We start from the raw sequence: 20,768 nt of genomic DNA, 5'->3' as shown, positions 1-20,768 counted from the left end.
CTGTCTTCTTGATTAGGGCATCCCGCCCAGGTGTTGATCATTGATGTCAAGAATCTGTCTCTGGATTACTTGCTACTGCGAGAAGCTAGGACACTGTTAACAAAGACGAGAGCATTTCCTGTATTTTTTAAGGCTTAGCATTCGGACTTGAAGAGAGAGGGCGTGCTCTGGTTGCTGCCGTTCTAATGCTGATACGCCCTTCCCTTGGGTTCGAGGTTTTTAATTTGTAGCTAAAACCCGTGTTTCAAACCAAAAAAACATAAAACATGATGTTTCTTTAATGTTTTCTTAGCTTAAAATGCAATTTAAGAGGTAATAAACCACGTCCAACGGACGCTAAATGCTTCTACCAGGTATATGTGTTTGAAATGCGTGCCAATTGATGCAACACCCTGCTTTCGAGAGAAGATAGAACGAGAAGCCTCGGTGACCTCAGAATCATTTCGAGACTCCCTTTTGGATGGAAAATTATTGTGCAACTTTTAATGCACTAAACCTACTTTGCATCTAATGAAGTAGCAGGTGGCTCGAAACTGAATTTAATAGCGGTTGTAAAGGAGACCGTTTATTTATTGTGTCAAGTTTTGTAATCGATCCTTTTTTAATTATTAATTTAAAATAAATAATTGTGATTCGCAAGAAATTACTCTTTCGAGTTGTGTGAAGATTAATTTCTATTTCTGTAAGTTGAATTTTTTTTCTTAAAAAAAAAACATGGATCTTCGCAACTTGAATTTTGAGTTAAAAAATGGTTAGCGAGACGCGAAGCATGACCGGGATTTTCAGGTTCAATTTTTAAGAGAATTAGTTTAATTTAACCTTGTGTTAGATAAATTATCAGTCCTTGAATTTAAAGTCATTCTATAATTTATTCTTTTTATCAGATTTTTTTATCCAAAATAAAAATATATTTGAGCGAGAAACTCTAGCCCCGCCTAATTTACGAATAAATATAAATATTCAAAATTTGAATTTTAACACCACGTGACACGATTCAATTTTTAAATATTTTCTTAGTAAATCAAGCTGGTTTGAGTTTTTCATGTAATGCTATTGCTGTCGATTTAGATGAGAATAATTATCAGAGTATGATTTAAAATATAAATATAAATTGTTCTGTGATTGGATTGTTAAAACATGTTAAAAACTAAACCCAAAATATTAAAATAAACTGAGACAATTCATTCAATTTTCAAATTCATATTGGCGAACGCTGCACACAGCATGCGCACTAACCAGCACCGGCTTATAATGCAACCTAAAAAAAAGCCATCGGTTCAATAAATATCTGGTAAATGTAGTATTAAGAAGTGTGGTGATAATTATTTTTAAGGTATTTCTGGCTTATAAAAAAATTAGAATAATTTTTTATATTTATTTTTTACATTGATATATTATAATAATAAAAATATGAAAAATAAATATTTTTTTCATAGATGGTTGTTCGTAGCGTCAAAGTAAACAAGCAATTTTACCACTTTGCAAAAAAAAGAAAAAAGAAAAAAAACTTACAATGATCATTGAAACATATTTATGTTATGCTGTCACTGGTTCCATAAAATTAAAACAGGAGGAGAAAACAAAAGCATTGAAAATGATGTTTTGTTATTAAAAAAAAAAATGAAACTCGATTTGGTAGAAAAAAACAAAAAATGAAACTCAAGTTAAATTGCAAGTCACCATACAAACTTTTTTTATATTAAAATCTACTTATTTTGTATTTTTTTTTTGTTTTGACACGATGACGTTTAATTTATATTTAGGTGGGTCATTAAAAAATTGATTAAATCCATTAAATATTACTGGATTTAATTTAAATCAAGTTTCAAGTATTAAATCTTCGTGGTCAAGCTCGGTGTATTGCGTTTTCTAGGCTAATCCATCGGATGAAGCCGTGTTTAACAACTCCACTCATGTCTTGTGCCTGGCAGAGAGAAGCCATTGTAAGGCGATGAGGGTTGCCACATACCAGCACACCGCCTTGAAAATATCACATGTTAGTGAGCCCCATGCGGAGTAAAGGCCCGCTGAAATGGCACGACAGGGATGACGCAAGTGAGGACAAGTAAAAAAAAATAAAAAATAAAAAAGGAGAAAGGGTGGTGTGGGCCCAGCCTAGGACTGTCGGCAAATGGGAAGCGAATTGCTCTATCCACATCTCGCCCTCTCCAAGCCCACCAACAAACACCATCTCTTACCACCATTTGCTAGTGGTCATTACGGGGGCCCACATGGCACTGTCTTGGCCACACCCTCTGTTGACACGTCAACATCAAAGTCTCTTCTTCTCTCTCCATGAAGCACATGCAGATATGGTGATTCCGAGATGATATGATGACGGAGAGATGTGTGCTTGCTTTGCCTTTTTTCAACCTTTGCCTTGTTTTGTTTGTTCATGGTTTGGTTTGGTTTCTTTCCCCCTCATGCCTTCTTTATTGGCACCCCCGTTTGTCTCCCGTCCTGCTACACGCAAACTCGCTCTTGTCTCACGCGCTTTCCATGAGTTTTTTCTTTTTCTCAATATGGGACCACGTCAGATTCGTCGCAGGAGGTTTCGTCCATATTAATTTTAAAAATATTCAATTAATTCACATACAATATAGTTTTAAATAAAAAAACTCGAGTTTAGATTTACTTTTCAAATATAAGCTTATAGTTTTCAACCTCACACGGACACCATTCTGGAAAAAATCTAGGCTGTTAGATGAGTTAGTTTATGGATTATCAGATCAAGTTGAATAGGTTACTTTTATAGAAATGCAAACCCAGTAGGCATGTAAGGCACCGCGGGGGTGACAGGCGTGCACGCTAGGGCTTGAAAGAGTTTTTTCTTTTTCTCAATATGGGACCACGTCAGATTCGTCGCAGGAGGTTTCGTCCATATTAATTTTAAAAATATTCAATTAATTCACATACAATATAGTTTTAAATAAAAAAACTCGAGTTTAGATTTACTTTTCAAATATAAGCTTATAGTTTTCAACCTCACACGGACACCATTCTGGAAAAAATCTAGGCTGTTAGATGAGTTAGTTTATGGATTATCAGATCAAGTTGAATAGGTTACTTTTATAGAAATAATATTATTTTATTTTTTATATTAAATCAATCAAGTTTAAATTGAAAGTTTAACCATGCTAGCTGAGTTTTATTAAACTAATTTTTAATTCAATTTTTAAAACAAAGATCTATTTCATAATCTCCTAGATCAAACTATTTTAACAATGATGCTTGGACAAGCAGTACACACAACAAGAGGATGTTTTTAATTTGCTCGGGAGGTTGTAACTTTATTTAAAGCAAAATACAGCAGCAAAAATTCTTTTTAACAACAAATCATAATTTGTCGTGTATATAGGATCCATGCAGATTTTATTTTAAATACAGTTACGTGAAAAATAGCTTTTAACTGCTTTCCGTGAACATGTGGATATTTAATAGATAGTCATATTTTATTGTTCATTAGAACAATAGAATCACTTTTATTATTCTGAATAAGTTATTATAGTTCAAAGTTAAATATATTAATTTAGATTTGATTTAGTTAAAAAAATTTAATTTATATTTTTTTAATTATATTTCATTCAAAAAATTATAAAGAAATTATTTAATGACGTAGTATTTATAAGTTTGATCACAATTCCAGTTTTATTAATGCCGAGCTTGACCCAATTAAAAAAATTATTTTTTATTTTTATTTTATGATGTAATAACAGTAGTTAAATCTATAATATTTAAATTAAAAATCATCAATATAAAATTGAGGTATTTTTTAAACCAAATATATTAAATTATTTTTTATTCAGTTTCAATTTCAACTATGATTTTAACCAAACATGTATAAATATCAAATCAACATCAACTAAAAACACTTTTTTATAAAATAATTTTTTTAAATCCGTAACTATAAAATCTACTAAAACACCAATCATGCTTGGAAAAATTAAAGCTTTTTATATATGGACATGGACACACATATTGAATGGTTATAAATTTATAATTGCATTCGTACTATATTTTAAGTTTAATATGCAATAAAATAAATTAAACATAGATATGTATTATATCTGAAGAAAATTAATGACATGACCTTGAATATAATACATTTAGGCTGAATAAGTTTTTTCTTTTTATTAAATTCTCAAGACTTTATATTATAAAAAGTGGGTATTTAGTGTTGGATGATGATTGCTTTAATGTTGCCATCTCGAGCTAACTACTGGGAAGAGGTTCTGATAAATTTTTTTTTTATCTTCTCGTAGATGTACCAATATTAATTTGGATAGCTTATTTAAGAATTGATAAAATAAAAAGTCTTAGCCATTACAAAAACGACACCGAACCATCGACATTCCTGAATATTAAAACTCAAGATGCGAGGACAAATTATTATTATTTACGACATCACTTTTCACACACGCACACGCAGAGGCGGGCGGGGGGGCGGGGGGTGTTGCGAGAAATGATCTAACTGGATGTATCCATATTAACTCGTGGGTTGATACGCTATTCAATTTGAAAGGGCAGGTAAAATTAAATTTAACATTTATCTTACTCTACGCCAAAGGAGATAAGAGATAAATGATAGCATCTGGATAAGGTTAAATTTAGGTTTCAATATAAAATATAAAATTATTTAATTTTATAATTATAATTATAATTTTTAATTCAATCATCATATTTTATAATTATAATTATAATTTTTAATTGGATTGACATAAATTTTAACACAAGCCATGAAAACATGTTAAGAAATTTAATATAAATTTTATTCAAGATCAAATGATTAAATTAAAAATTATTATTATTATTATAAAACTAAATAATTATATATTTTACATTGAAATCCAAATTTAATCGTGCCTAATCATACCAGATAAGATATGTATTATGAATTCGAACAATGAATATCTGATTTATCCTGCTAAGCAAACTTGGATTTAGGGCAAGAAAATCTTTTTAACGGGACCTACTGGTAATTAAGGGAGTTCATCAATATTTTCACATTTTTTCATGTAATGTAATTACTAAATGACCACTGGGTAAAAATATTTTTCACAGTTTCAAGGGTTTTCCAGTTTTTTCGTCTCGTTTGTATAGGTTGATTACTTAAATGCCCCTGGAAATATTCTCTATTAGCCTGGATGCAAGGGCACTTTAGGCATTTTATTATATCTGTCTTGTAATTTACATGTGGGTTCAAGAGTTATTGGATCTTTTGAAATATATATTATTATTATTTTAATTTTAAAGCAGTTGGCACGTGTTAGTCAAGCATCAACAAGTGAACGTAGTCTGCATTCCAAGACATCACGACAGCAAGTGCGTGTTCACATCCAGTAAATAGCAAGCCTATATACATGAGTTTTTCCCTCATTGTCGCTTATCAACCTCCTAAAAAAAATGCGTTCACCTTTGTAATTTTTTTTTTAAATCTAGTTATTTGTTTATTATGTTAAATTAGTTTTTTATTTTTTTATTGTAATGCATTTGATCTCAGTTATTTATTGAGTTCATTTAATTTTTAATTTTATCATTTGATTTGTTTTTTAATTATAATATATTTATTTTTTAATTATATATTGAGATAATTTTCTTTTCAATTTTATTATACTCACGTGTGCATCAGGGAATTATAAATTTATTACGCCCTTTAAATTTAACATATCATTACAATTATAAAGTGGACTAAACATAAATATGTGTTATCTTTCAAGAAAATCAATGGTACGACTTTGGACACAATGCTTCTAGGCGGAATAATTCTTTTCTTTTTATTAATTTTCCAAGATCTTCCACTTAAAAAAAATGGATATTTAGTTTATTGCAAAGGTTTTTTGCTTGGACAGTGATTGGTTCAACGTTACCATCTCGAGTTAGCTATTAGGAAGAGGTTCTAATTTTATTTTTTTTAATCTTCTCGTAGATGTACTAATGCTAGTATTAATAGCTTATTCAAAGAATGGATAAAGCAAATGTCTCGGCCATTAAAAAAGGACACCGGACCATCGAGATTCCTAGCTATTAAAATTCAAGATGCGAGAACAAATTATTTTGTTATATTTGAGGATGGACTGGTCAAATGAACTTGGTCAGAGTTTTTTTTTTTTCTTCTAGTATTGATGGACTGGTCAAATGAACTTGGTCAGAGTATTTTTTTTTTCTAGTATTATTGTTTTATTTAATTTGGGTTTCTGTTGTTTTTTTTTCCGGGTTTTTCTTCAAGGTTTTTTTTTTTAATCTTGATCTCGTTAATTAAGTTAACTTAACTTTTATATTTTTTATATTTTTATATTTAATTATTCCAATAATAAGTTGATAAAATTAACTAGGGTTAGCTCAATATTTTTTAATCTTTCATTGAACTTTGTTTATTTTTATTATGTTCTTTTTTATTTATTTTTTCATTCCTAGTTGTGAGTTCTTCAAGTTATCTTAGTTATTTGTGTCGTACCTGACATCGCGGCGGCCTTAAAAATCTATTAAATCTCTGGGAAGAACAGATTTCTGGCATCCAATTCTTTAATGAGGATATTCTTTGTTTAATGAGTCGCCACCTAGTATTATGGTTACTAGGAACCCTAACCGGTCAACAAAAATTCTATGGTCCGAAATTAGTTACGTAAAAGGAAAGATATTATCACCCCTTAAACATCCTCCCTAAGGCAGGCTGCATCGCTGATCTTTGTCCTTAATTGCTAACACCTTTTGTTTTGTTGGTTTATACTATGATTGTTTGTGTGTAATATTCCTGACTCTGACGTCAGTGAATATTCAACTACGGATATTTCCAACTCTGACGTTAGTAAATATTACGTAGGTATCAAAATAAATAAATTTAAATCATTTTTTTCCTTTTATTCCTGATTCTGGCGTCAGTGGATAAATAAATAAAAGTATTTTTTTTTTACACATGCACATATTTTTTTTATTTTTCTAGCTAAATAAAATAAAATACAATGAATAAAAATAATATAAATTTAAATCGGTATTTTTATTCCTGACTTTGGCGTCAGTGAATAAACTAATAAACTTATATTATTTTTATTAATGCATACATATTTTTTTATTTTTTATTTTTACCAGTAGGCGTGCGTAAACTGCTCACGCATGTCCGCTACAGGAAGCATGCAATTAAAATGCAAGAAGGGAAAGAGCAACTTACCTAATGCTGCAATTAAAGATGATAATGACAGTGGAGAGCCGCCCTGCCGATGCTATTTTCTCTTCCTTTGTTTTCCTCTTGGTGTCCCTCTAGTCCTCCTTCTCTCTGCCCTCTTTTTCCAAGCATATCCATGGCAACACACAGACCAATTAATTATTTTAGCAAAAAAAGAATAAAACCTACCTAAGCATGTGGCTGCTGAGAGCGAAGTCGAGGGAGACTGAGAAGAAAAAGGATTGAGGGGGGCGACGGCTAGTATAGGGTTCGCCGCCCCCCTTCTTTTTTATGTTTCTTTCTTTTAAGGTTTTTGGTAATGGTCTCTTCTTAAGGTTTTTTCTTTTAAGGTTTCTCTCTAATTGTCCTCCCTCTTTTTTTTCTTTCTTTTGCTCTGTTTTTCTAGGTTAATTCTATGTTCTCGGGTTTATCCTTTTTTTTTTTCCTTCCTCCCTGAGATCTGTATTTACAGTACAAGAGTCCCATCACTTGCGAGAAGTAAAGTCTCAATCAAACTCATTCTCTTTTTTGAAGTTCGAATTAGAATCGAATTTGAAAGCAGACAACTAATCACTATCTTGAGGATTATCTTGGAGAAAATAAGGATTGTCTAGAAGAAGGTAAGGATTAACTTGAAGGTAAGGACTATCTTGAAGAAAATAAGGATTATCTTGAGGACAGGGCTAGAATGATAAAAACATATTGTAGTTCTTAATTTTCACGAAAGTTGACAAATCACACTTTTCATCGAAATAAATCTCTAATCTTTTAATTTTTCATTTTAAACCCTGTAAAAATTAAATTAAAAGTCAAAGGGTCAAAATTGGGTTATGACAATCTTCAAGTTATCTTTTTTAAGTTATTTTAGTTTAATTGGAGTTTTTTTTATTGATGTTATATTTTTTTAAAATTTTTATTTTCATCTCTAGCATAAGATTATGAAACCTTGAATTTTATAATTTCTCTGTATTTTTTTTACGAGTTCTTTTAGTTTCATATTTTGAATCACGTTTTAGTTAATTTAACTAAAATTATCGCCACCAAAAGATTTTTTCGAGCAATACCTAGTGTTTTTTTTTTTTTCCTGACAGTTTCTGGAGGTTTATAATAAAAATAATATAATGACATATTCATCAACCCAAACTAGCAGTTCTGTTCGAGGGGTTTCCTGGAGCTGGAGGTACCGATGTTGTTGGCGAAATTATTCAAGCAGAAGCTTGTACAGGGTCTCTTGCACTGTGGTGGAAGAATAATGATGGAGCATGGCCCCAGGTCAAGCTGTCCTCCTAACCTACAAGCCTTGACAAGGATGCGTCGAGCATGCCTCCTCTGCCAGGCATCTTTCTTTCAATGTCAAATTATCTTTCTGTTTTTTCTTCTCTTTTTTCCCAATACCATCAACCCTTTCCCCACTATTTCCCAACATTCCATCGGGCTCTCCATTTTCAAACAAGTCTCCTGAATTTTAATCTCAAAGGACATGTGACACGAGTTACTATGAAGGATTAAAATAGATTTAATTTATGAAGCTCAAATTAAATTAAATATATAAATCTAATCATGACTGCAATCTAAAAATAACTAGTAATTTTTTAAAAATATATAAAACAATAATTTTCACACCCTACTCGAATTTTGAAACAATCTCATTTATTTATAACAAATTAACTCAAGCGAGTGGAAGGTGTTACTAAAATCTCAACTCAACTCAAGCGATTAAATTAAAAACGATGCTTGTTCCTGTTTGGAAAATCGTTCATGTTTTTCCTTATACTTTTCTTCCACCGTCATGCCTTGAGTGTTTTTTTTTTTTTTGTTTAATATGAATTGCGTGGGATTTTATGAGTACTGGGTCAGTTTTTATTTGCTTACTAATTTTTACATTTTAAAATTAAGTCAAGCGCTCATCCATACAAACACATGACTTTATGAGGTTCGAACACTGAAAAGGAAAGTCAACCTACCGAGCTCCGATCGTTGTTAAGAGCAATGGTAAACATCAATCGTTATCCAAACAACTCCTAGTCTCCTCTTGCTTTGTGGTTGGCGCGTTGCGCCGAGGAATAACTCTGCCTTGTACTGTATTCACACATTCTTGAACTCGTGATCTCTAAAATCCTAGTCACGGGGAAATTAATAGGAATTATCTCCATGGCCGCCTAATAGCTTTGCACTCGTTTTCACACAAGTCGCGTTTTGGAATTACTCCTATATATATATTAGGTTTGCTACATGGCTGGTTTTTCAATAGATATTTTCTCACATTTAGGTATATTTTGAAACATAAAAAATTGAAAATATTTCGGTGACGCTGAAGCAGCCGCGTCACTGAACAAGCTCTAACATGTGTAATTAAACCGTGCATTGCCGTTCCAATGATCCGAAGGTCAGAAACTTCTTCGGAGTCCCGGACTTGCACCTGCTGCTGGTTAGCTGAACTGCAGATGACAACATCAATTATCGTGACAATGACAAGCAGCAAGAACTTCAAAACTTCAGAATGTCCCTCAGCGTGAAAGTGTGTCCAAATATAAGCACGTTCATGTTCTTAATTATATTCTTCTGTTGTCTAATTTGTTCGTCCAATTTGACTGTTGGGTTCAGACTTTTCAGTTTTTCCAGAGAGTGAACTCTGCCTTGTAACTTCCTTCCCCCCCTCACCTGTGCTCCAGATGCATGCAATAAATCAATGACCTGCCCAGTTCGAGACGACGTTTGTATTTAAAAATCTTTCAATCATTCCCGTGTTTTTCATTGATGGTTTTACATGGATTCTCTCGAATTCTCTTCCCATGCAGGAATCGATTTTTTCTTTACCGAACTGGATGACCGGCTCGTAGTCATCAAACCTTTACTTTGATATAGAATCATTTTGAATATTAATTGCGTTGAACTTAAATAATCTCGTAGGTAAATTTACGATTTGGTTGACTCAACCAGTTCAGACATGAACAAGACTTGATGATTTTAATTTCGAGGATTTTTTTATTCATGTTTTCGTATGAATTATCATGTATAATTTCGGGTATCAATGCAATTTTCTCTTTTTTTTTAAAAAGTGAAAATCTTGCTAGGCTTTCATGATGGAAATAAAAAAGATGTCTGCTTTCTACTGAGTCCTGCAGCGGGGCCTAAGAAATCAATGCCAACTCAAAGGGTGGGTGGAGCGCTCGTCAGTGCTGGATTTGCTTCCCATCACGCACGCAAGGGTGTGGAATGGAAACTGCAGTGTTGCGCTTTTGTAGCTCGAGGAAGAACTAACATACGTGTCTCAAATTTAGAGACATTTTAGCTGGTAGATTTAATAGTATACTTGTCCCTTCAATTATGCAATCTCAACCAACTCATGGAAATATGGGACACTATCAATTAAGAAAAAAACAAAAATTAAAAAAAAAACTTAATTTAAAAACTTCATTAAGTAAGAGTTTAAACTTGAAACTTACTGAAATCTATCATTAACTCATAATTAAATCATAATTTCATCATTAATTTAATCTTAATATCGGAGAGGATAGGAAGGGTAATAAAATCTAGGTGGTGCCCGATGCAAATGTCATGGGCCCCTTCCACATAAAAGAGACAGGGAAGGATGGGGAGGATAAAGATGGGGCGTGTAAGTACGGCTTTACGAGGCGACATTGGAATTTCTTTCTATGGCGTCTGCCACGTGGCAATGCATGTTCGTTCATGCAGCCCAGCTTGCCATTGCCTTTCCAATCAATGAACGAGAGGCTGTTTGTTTTTGTAGTTAATATTACGGTTAGGAATAATTTAATTATGTATAAAATTTAATAATAAAATCTAATCTTCCTTGTTTTTTAATAAATTCCACATTTAAAAAGAATGTATAGAAATACCGTGAAAATCATGTTTTTAAAAATTTTATTTTTAATTTTTTTAAATCATGTATTTTAAAAATAATTTTTAAAAAATAAAAAAATATTATTTTAATATATTTTTTTTAAACAATTATAACCACATTATTAAATAGTAGAAAAAGAGAGCAAGCATTCTTAACCGCTAAAGAACCTTGCAAGACAGGGGAAGCAAAATTTCTTTCTCATCTCCACCTCTCATTACGAGAAAAGGTACTTTCACTTGTCTTTAAAATAATATATATTTTTTAAAAAATTTATTTTTAATATTAATATATTAAAATAATTAAAAAATATTAAAAAATAGCTTGAAGTAAAAAAATTTAAATTTTAATTAAAAATATGTTAAAAATCACTTTCAAACATCCTATAAAATATTAAAAAAATATTATTATAATACATTTCTTAATATTTTTTTAAGAAAACAATCTAAATTACACTCACACATGCATTCTCATAAGTTGTATTTGAAAGGGTTTTTTTTTAATAAATTTTGATTTTAAATTATTATTATTTTATTTTAGATTTTTTTGATATGCTAAAGAAAAAAATAAATTTAAAAATAATAAAAATAAATTATTTAAAAATATTTAAAAATAAAAATATTTTAAAAATAACATCAACAACTCTTATAAATATATCATTATTAGGTTTCACCTACAAGTTCAACACGTTAATTCGTTGATTATTAGGTTTAATTCTACTTTAAAATGAATCTGATCATGTAAAACTAAAACTCTTCGTCAGATGGTTCGGGAACACATAAGTTTGTTACTCAATATATATATTTATTAGAGCAGTTTAAAGCATTTTGAAAAAATATTTTTTAACTAGATATATATTAAAATAATATCTTTTTATTTTTAATATCAGAACATTAAAATTATAAGAAAATATAAGAAAATATTAACTTAATAACTGTTCAAGTAAAAAATAGTTTAAAACGTATCATAAGAAGTGAACCGCGTTACCGAATGTAGCAAAAGAAAAATTTGGAAGATAGGTTTTAGCAGGAGACAAAAGTGACAATTGCAGATTCCAAAAGACAATAACACCCTTGGTCTTTTTCGTCATGCCATGTCAATGAGGCCCCTCCTCCAGGGGTTTCTCTGTAATATTATTGAACAGAGGTTCTTGTGAGTTTGTTTGAAATATATAAGAGTAGTTAATACCAGCTTTGTCTGGTCAGTTTCCTTCCCTCAGCGGTCTCTCTCCAATTATTTTTTATCTTTCCAAAAAACAAAATCAAGTCTTGAACCAAAAACCAGTCTGGTTTTTTCAGTTTCAGCTTTTGTAGCTTTAACTAATATCTATCATCTATTCTCTCACATGAAGCTCTCAAGATGAACCTGTCCCTAACACCTAAAAGTCATGTCTTTTTACCGAACGGGCTCATGCTTATTCAGTATTGTTTCTTTAGCGTAGAGGTTTTGTAGTTTTTGTTGGGATTTTCTATATGGATTTTGGCGTTCAGGTGGGTTTGGATGGGTTCGTGGGCTCAGACACAAGTAATAGTGGTTTTGCTTCGCTTGCTAGCTCAGATCCTGAAGCAAAGCAGAAGTTGTACGGATCTGGGTTCTTGAAGCAAGAGAGACCTGGCAACATCGATGGTGATTGGAGGTGCTCTAAACTGTCCAAAACTGAGTCAATGCTGCTTGAGCAGAGTAACACTTCACTTCTGAAATCTAGCTCCAACTTTCTCTTCGCTGATGGACAGCAGCAGCAGCAGCAGATGCTTAGCTTCTCCTATCCCAGATCAGCTCCTTCAGCTGAGAGAAGCTCCCAAAATGGCACATTGCCGTACTTTCACCTCACATCTTCTGCACATAATAGAAATACAGGTACCATATCGAACACCATTAAGGATTCGCCTATAAGTGGAATATGCTTCATTATTTGAGGATATGATAGTGTTATCCTTGGTTTCCTTTGAGGAAGCAAGTGGCTTCTACAGACATTATGGCTTTACGGGCCGCATTGTATGAACCCATGGTTTTTTTTATTGAACTCATAGGTGACGGGGTTGTGGGGTTTTTTTTTTAACGTCTATTTGATCAATAGCTTGTTATTTGGGGTATGATTCCCGGTGCTAGTGGTGTCGAGAGGCCCTTTCGGTGAAATCTAGGATTGGTCTTGTTTAAAAGTCTTGTCAAGATAAAGTAGAAATTGTTATCATCTGTGTCTTCCTTCCTGTTTTCGGGTGATGGGTTCTGGTAATTAATCAAGCACAGGGAACCAGTGTGCTCTAAACGAGAAAATTTTGGTTTGGATTTCGTCTGTTTCTCCCTTTCATGGCTTTGCTCTCTACTTTTATGGTTTGTTTTCATGATCTCTCACAGACAGAAACTCATTGATGTTTCAACCTCTTCAAGTTTTGTAGGCAAAACAAAACTTGATTTTTAGTAACCTTCTAGACACTTTCATGCCTTCCTACTCCTATCTACATCAGGAGATCATGGCCTTTTCTATTTTATAATCTCTGCGGACGAAGAGGTTTTGGATTTAAGTGCCTGAAGTTTCTACTTAGTTTGACTTGATTTTTCTTGGTTTTTGTTTTTTTAGGCTACAGCTCTGGTATCTACAATGCTGCCAGCATGCATGGGGTTTTGACCGAGACCAGATGGCCATTCACTCAATCACAATGGATGGAGCTTGAACATCAGGCCTTGATCTACAAGTATATAGCAGCAAATGTGCCAATACCTTCTAATCTGCTCATTCCCATAAGAAAAGCTCTTGATTCTGCTGGGTTTCCTAGCTTTTCTGCTGGTTTTTTGAGAGCCAATACATGTAAGTTTTGTCTCCTCCATAAAAAAGAGTTCTAAGTTCTTTTTCCTTTTTGTCAACCAGATTTGCTTCTCTCCCTTGAATTGATTCTGTCTATTTTGATGTACAAAGTAGCCATACATGCCTTTGTGTCTGTCTAGATGTGCGTCAGTGTTTGTATTTTGTATGTGTAGAAGGGGTCGTTTGTGCAAGATGGGTATCCTTTTCTTTTACGTTGAGTATTAATCCTGTGGTTAAATGGTTAGTCTTTGAACGCATGGCCACAGATCATTACCGTTGGAATCTCTAGCATCTTAGTGAAAAGAAATTCAATCGAGCTCTAATTATTAGTTCTTTGAGAAGAAACTAAAATTCAGCTATAATTCCTGTACTCCATTTACTTTCACTAAATCTTAACACGGAAGTTCTAATCTCAGCTGCTTCGAATTTGTATCCAGCAGATTAGTCAGGAATCGAAATATCATTTTTTTATCTGACATTTGTATATGTGTTGCATTTTGTCTTGTGAAATGTGCAAATACAGTGCCTTGGGGTGCTTTCCATATGGGTTTCTCCAGCAACACTGATCCGGAGCCAGGACGCTGTCGAAGGACAGATGGGAAGAAATGGCGGTGCTCAAGAGATGCAGTTGCCGATCAGAAGTATTGTGAGCGGCATATGAACAGGGGCCGCCATCGTTCAAGAAAGCCTGTGGAAGGCCATTCAGGCCATTCCGCTGCAGCCGCCACCACTGTAAAACCAGCCAATGGCACTTCGTCTTCTACATCATCATCAGTGGTGGGGCTTCGCAGCACTGTGTCCGACAGCCTCACTATAGCTCATAATCAGCAGCAAGCAGCTAGCCCATCTAATCTTTCTGCCTCTAATACGCTCAGCAGGTAAAAGCAAGATGAATTTAAACCTTGACTGTCTTGGAATCTATTCTATCCTTTTAAAGAAGGTTTTATTTTTATTTATTTATGGTGACATAAGATTTCTATGTTATAGGGAATCGTATTCTACTTGTAAGGAATTCGTTGATGTCTCAGATCAAGTAGCTTATTCTTTTTTATGCCCATAATTGGCTTATTTGAAGGTAATTAATGGTTTGTACTCATGGATAACTGGCAGGATGTTCCTTACTAAAGAGAATGTAGGTGAGAGAACGCAGGATGCGACAGCCTTGTCCATGCTTCGATCCAACATGGACCTTAAATCTAAAGAAACTCCATTCTTCATATCAAAACAACAAAACTCATATGGGGAATCCTTACGAAATGAGTTTGGACTTGTCACCTCCGACTCCCTCCTCAATCACTCACAGAAAAGCTCATCTTTAATGAGCTGCAGAAATTTTGGTTCGTCTCAGGACCTCACTGACCAGGAATCTGTTTCACAGCACTCCCTCCGCCAATTCATGGATGATTGGCCTAAAAGTCAGTCTGATCGTTCTGCTGTTTCTTGGCCTGAACTTGATCAGCAATCTGAGAGAACCCAGCTATCGATTTCAATCCCCATGGCTCCTGCAGATTTCATGTCATCTACTTCCTCCCCAAACAATGAAAAAGTCACTCTCTCCCCATTGAGATTATCACGAGAATTTGATCCAATACAGATGGGACTGGGAGTGGGAGGTGGAAGTGGTAGTATTGCCAACGAACCTAACCAAAGGCAAGCCAACTGGATTCCCATTTCTTGGGGAACTTCAGTGGGTGGTCCGCTCGGGGAGGTCTTGCACAACACCAATAACAATGCAGCAGCAGAGTGCAAGACCACGTCATCGCTGAACCTGATGACCTATAGATGGGACAACAGTCCTCGTATAGGTTCATCTCCAACTGGGGTCTTGCAGAAGTCAGCGTTTGCTTCCCTTTCAAATAGCAGTGCGGGAAGCAGCCCAAGAGCAGAGAACAAGACCAATGAAGGTGGCAGCCTCTGCAATGACCTCCTTGGATCCACAATTGTGCATTCTTCTTCGTTGCCTGCCATGTAACTCTGTTGATCTGCCATCTAAGAAGTCTCCTGTCATCGTAGCTGACAAAACATGGAGCACTTTGTTTTTGAAGTTGTTAATCTGTCTGTTATATTGTTTTTTTTCGAATTTTATTATATGTATTTCTTTGGTTATTGGTGTGTTCAGAAGAAATGGAGAACGATGATCGCCAATGTGCTTGGCAGAAAGATCCTTTAAAGGCTTGTAATTTGTATCATGGAATTATGCTTGTCTGGTATAATTTTGACTCTCAGTACCTACCCGGTGTTATATATATATCCTGTGATTGTTCTATTATTGTTTTCCAGATATTGTTGAGCCAGTGGCTTTGCTGCTGTAAATGTGCCTGACGTAGTTGTTACAAATTGAGAATGCATGGCGCGGACTTTTTAGGACCGACAAGACTTGGATGGAAGAATTCAGACACGCTTGCTAAATCACTCGATGAATATTTTGATAGGCTAAAATGTCAAATGTCAGGTATCATATTTTTTGAACATTTTAGAACATAGCTGTGATGTGAAATCCGACTTCATCTGGCAATATCTAATTTGATTGAATTAATCAAACTTTACTTAAATTAATTTAGTTAACTTTAAATAATAAAAAAGGAAAAGGATGAATCTTCGATGTTTTTATAAATATTTTTTTTAAAAAAATTATTTTTATAAAAAAATTAATTGAGCCACCATTTTAATGAAAGCAATTTATTGATGATGAGGGAATAGTGTTTTTGTAAAAGAAAATATTATTTAAAAATGTGTTAAGATAATATTTTTTAAAGGAATTTATTTTATTTTGACATGGTTATATTAAAATCATTGAGAAATACATAGAACACTTCAATTTAATATATTTTTTATGCGAAAAACAATCTAATCTTTTTGTCAGAAAAAACAAGTTAAACTACGAAGACACTTTTGTTGGGCAATTTTCAAATCGGACTCGGCGAATGTAAAATTATATATACACAAGTATCCAGCCGATTTCGGTGCGCTGCGAGGGTGACAAACGTGAGCTGACGGCATAACTAGCGGTCACGATTGGGCTTCTTTTGTTCATGGGCTTTAAACTCTAGAGTATTTATGGCGTCCAGCCCTGGGACTTGATATTAGGCTTTCGGCTTTTACAGGGGAAAACCAAGCGCTCTAGCATCTCTGTACAAAAAGAATTCCGTGATACTTTTTGTTGCAAATTTGAAATGAATTCCGTATAGAAAATACTCACAAGTGTTGGCCTGTTTTTTTCTTATTAATTTAATGGGAGATCAATAAATCTAAGCCTACGCATTGAGAATCACAATGCCTAAATTCACCACCCATTCCCATCCCTCCGGAATTTAAACCGAGTCTCAAGAAAATTTCAAGCCTTGGTAGTTTGGAAGGGTAAAAACTTCATATTTCTTAAGATGGAAACAAATTATGATTGAAAAATCATTTTTTTAACTCCCTCCTTATCTTTTAAAATAAACAATAAATTTTAATCAACATCCTCTATTATATCTAATCAGACACCCATTTCCATTCTCAAAGTTTGATAAAAATTGCTTACGTTTCTAATTCTCATTCTCTTCCACTCCTTGTTCTCAACTCCTCTATGTATTGAATAGTAGTCCAATTAGGTTGACCATGGACCAGATTGAACTTTGGAGAACAGCAGGTGTGCCTTTAAATAGGCCTAAAGAATCCATTGGCATGGCAACTCTTGGCACAAAATCCTTGCACAACACGTTTATTTGAACTGGGAAAGGAATGGGATACTGTACAGCATTCAAAGGAAATCGTCCAAGACAATCGTTTGAATTTTAAACAAGATCAGCAAAGCGGAGACTGCATGCTTGACAAGAGGAGAGACACAACAAGATGAAGCAAACAACAGAGCTCATCATATTGCTTCTTAGTTAACTGACAAATTTGATAAATTTACGTTTTGGTCAATTAACAAGAAACCAAGGCCATCAAATTACTAGCTAATCAGCGCCACACGAAAATCAAGCCATGAAGTATTTTGCTTTAGAGTGGGAATTTTGAACCGTTTGACCACCACCCCAAGGTTCCAACTTCAACAAACCAATGTAATTTCTTTCCTCCGCTCCATCATTTCTTCAGCTTTTTTATTCTTTTTCTACCATAATTGCATCAAAGTTCTTGAAACCATCTCATGCCTTCACTTTTGCTTTCATCTGGTTTACTGGCGCACGGTTTCTGTCCGTTACTGCTCTTGCTCTTACCTTCTTAATTCCAAGTCACAGACCACAAAACATGTAGCTGGAGAATGATTGAAGATAGCAATCAAATTCCACAAAAAGGTTGAGCGAAATTCCACATGACAGCTACAAAATGAAGGTATATAAACTCAAGATAGATGCTCATGCTGCAAGTTCTGGACAATACACCTAACAAGCCACCCACGCCCATGCCTGGACACTCAACAAGCATCAACACCAATCCTCTGCATACAGGTTCCAGTTGTAAGGCTGGTAAAACCCACAACCATGCAAGTATAATAGAAAACAAAGCACCAAAAATTGAATCAGAAACAGTATATAAACTCAAGTTTCCCTGTTTTACAGCACATTCAAATAAAGTTTCCCTAAATTCCTTCAACGCGAGAACAATTAAATATAAAAATCCTATGAAGCTTATGGTGTAACAATCAAGAAATATGAATCTGCAATAACAATTTAGAGCACATGCGAACAAAATCCCCCGAAACCCCCACGAAGCGAAACCAATTTACTCCAAAGATTCTACGATGCTTAAGCTGCAACTATCAATAAATCCGAATCGGTTAGAAATAACAGTTTATTGAAGAACCATCTTATGCTCAAGAAAATAAGAAATAAAATTAAACAAAAAACGAGTTAAGATAACGTCATCAAGTGATATGGAGGCGTGCGTAACCCTAATCCACGGAATTTCAAATTCCATCAGATTAGGGCTTTAAACACCACCAGATTTAATTTAAGGAGCTGACAAAACACAAGGCATTTAAAGCAAATGCATTGCAAATCATGGTCCAGCTCCTTCAAACCCTTTAATTAATTCAGCATAAAACAGTAACTTTACCATGGAAATGATTTAAGCTAGACAACTCAAATCAAATCAGATAAATAATTTTTAATCCAATTAAAACTAAAATAAAGCAAGGAAATTCGATAAAATAGAATCTGAAATTAAAGACAAAAGAGAGGGTCGTTGCTCATATTCTATGGGTGTAAATGAGTCTGTCAAGCCATGGCTATAGCATTCAGAACGATAAATTTTTTATAATCATCACAGCCAACCCCCCTTTTAATCTCTTTTCTATCCGTAGATGGAGCAATGGATTGATAAAATTGTAGAAACACGAAAAAAATAGAGGAAAATATGTTAAGGAGAAGAGCAGCGGGCTGTGCAGGCGTCATGTTCGTGGAGTGTTTAGCCCTCCTCTAAGCGGCATCGATTATATAGAGAGGAGAGCCAGATGCGAAAAAACCCTAGCCCTAAGTGCACAGTTATTAGTACAGATTGTTTCGTATGGAAGTGACGCCGTTTTACTTACTTGATATTGAGATTTTTATTGGGCTGTGCCGCCTGGATTCTATCCTGGCTTGGAGTAGCTACTGCATTTTCGAACAGAAATTGCGGGCTGTGTCCAAAGTTAGAAACCCACATAGTAATTTTACAAAAAAAAAAAAAAAGATTAGAAGCTTGATATGGTCTGATTTCTAATTAAATTAAATAAAACATTATTTATTTGGTTGAGTTTTTTATAACCTGGTTATCCAGTCGTTCCAAACCTAACAAAACATAGAATAATAAAAAAAGTGAAAAAATTATCTCATAATTAAAAATTAAAACGATTGAAATAACAATTTATACTTTCTTCTTCGAATCAACTTATAGGTCGTTCAAGTAGCTGTGCCCCCAATAAAAAATCAAGGCTTAGTTTCAAAGAACTTGTTGAGAGAAATGGATGGAAAATTTTTGGAAGAATTTTAATTTACAAAGGATTTTCTTCTCCAACTCTAAGCATCAGTGACAAATGAATGATTAGTATTGTGGTAGTTTTTATAATTATAATTTAAAAAAATTATTTTATAAAAATTATTTTTAATTAAGATTGGTTTGGTATTTATATATATCTGATTACGAATATATTTAAAATTAAAGTTGAATAAAAAGTTGTTTAATGTGTTTGGTTAAAAATATTTTTAAAATTAAAGTTATAAAATAATTTTTAAAAATATATATTATTATTAATGATTTTAAATTTAAACATTATAGATTTAACTATTATTATTATTTCATAAAATAAATAATATTTTATATAAAAAAATTTTATTTTTCAATTAAGTTATTTATAATTAAGATTTGTAGTTCACTTTAAACACAAAAATAGTCACGAAAATAACTGATATTGTAAAAAAATAATTGAATCAAGTTATTGAATTAGGATTTGCCAGTGGGTGCTGGATTATATATATATATATATTCTCGAGAATGAGATTAGCCATATTTGATTAAATTCGGATGTTAATTCCAATCCTAATCAGCAATGTGATTTAAAAATAAAATATTGTTAATATTTATTATTAAAAAAATTCCCAGTCAAGAAAATCGTGATCTTTTTATGACCAGACGTGATTGAGCGGCCGCCTAGGGCATTCCCAGTTATGAAGTTTTCAATGAACAAGTTGTATCCTGAAAATTTACCTCTACATTTTTCAGTCTCCAGGGCGCATGACAGTAAATTTCCTTACTGGTTCCTTTCAATTTATACATTTTCCTATGGTTTGCCGAATTCCAAGTCTTGTAATTAAAAAAAGGAACCTGTCGTTCATGCAATATAATTAAAATCCAGCAATAAAACTGAAAAGGTTATTGGTTGGTGTATTATTGCTGTCTCGAGACCAAAAAAAATCAAAACAATAAAAATAGACAATACATGCCCTCTTGCCTTCTACTTTATAAAGATGAAAATTCATTTC

The 20,768-nt window shown here is 33.3% G+C and overlaps 1 protein-coding gene across 1 annotated transcript; it reads left to right on the top strand.

Annotated features, from left to right (window-relative positions):
• The first annotated feature begins 12,478 nt into the window (after positions 1 to 12,478).
• Positions 12,479 to 16,099, top strand: LOC105107617 (growth-regulating factor 1-like). Its single transcript, XM_011001610.1, has 4 exons — positions 12,479 to 12,878; positions 13,600 to 13,827; positions 14,348 to 14,702; positions 14,935 to 16,099. Exons 1-4 carry the CDS (start codon positions 12,494 to 12,496, stop codon positions 15,794 to 15,796), a joined length of 1,830 nt encoding a protein of 609 aa, XP_010999912.1. The 5' UTR covers positions 12,479 to 12,493; the 3' UTR covers positions 15,797 to 16,099.
• Positions 16,100 to 20,768: the final 4,669 nt, after the last annotated feature.

Source organism: Populus euphratica, unplaced genomic scaffold (assembly GCF_000495115.2).
Source record: "Populus euphratica unplaced genomic scaffold, PopEup_1.0 scaffold267.1, whole genome shotgun sequence".
Taxonomy (NCBI): Eukaryota; Viridiplantae; Streptophyta; class Magnoliopsida; order Malpighiales; family Salicaceae; genus Populus; species Populus euphratica.
The sequence above is the reverse complement of the archived record's forward strand: the minus strand, read 5'-3'. Positions and strand labels throughout refer to the sequence as shown.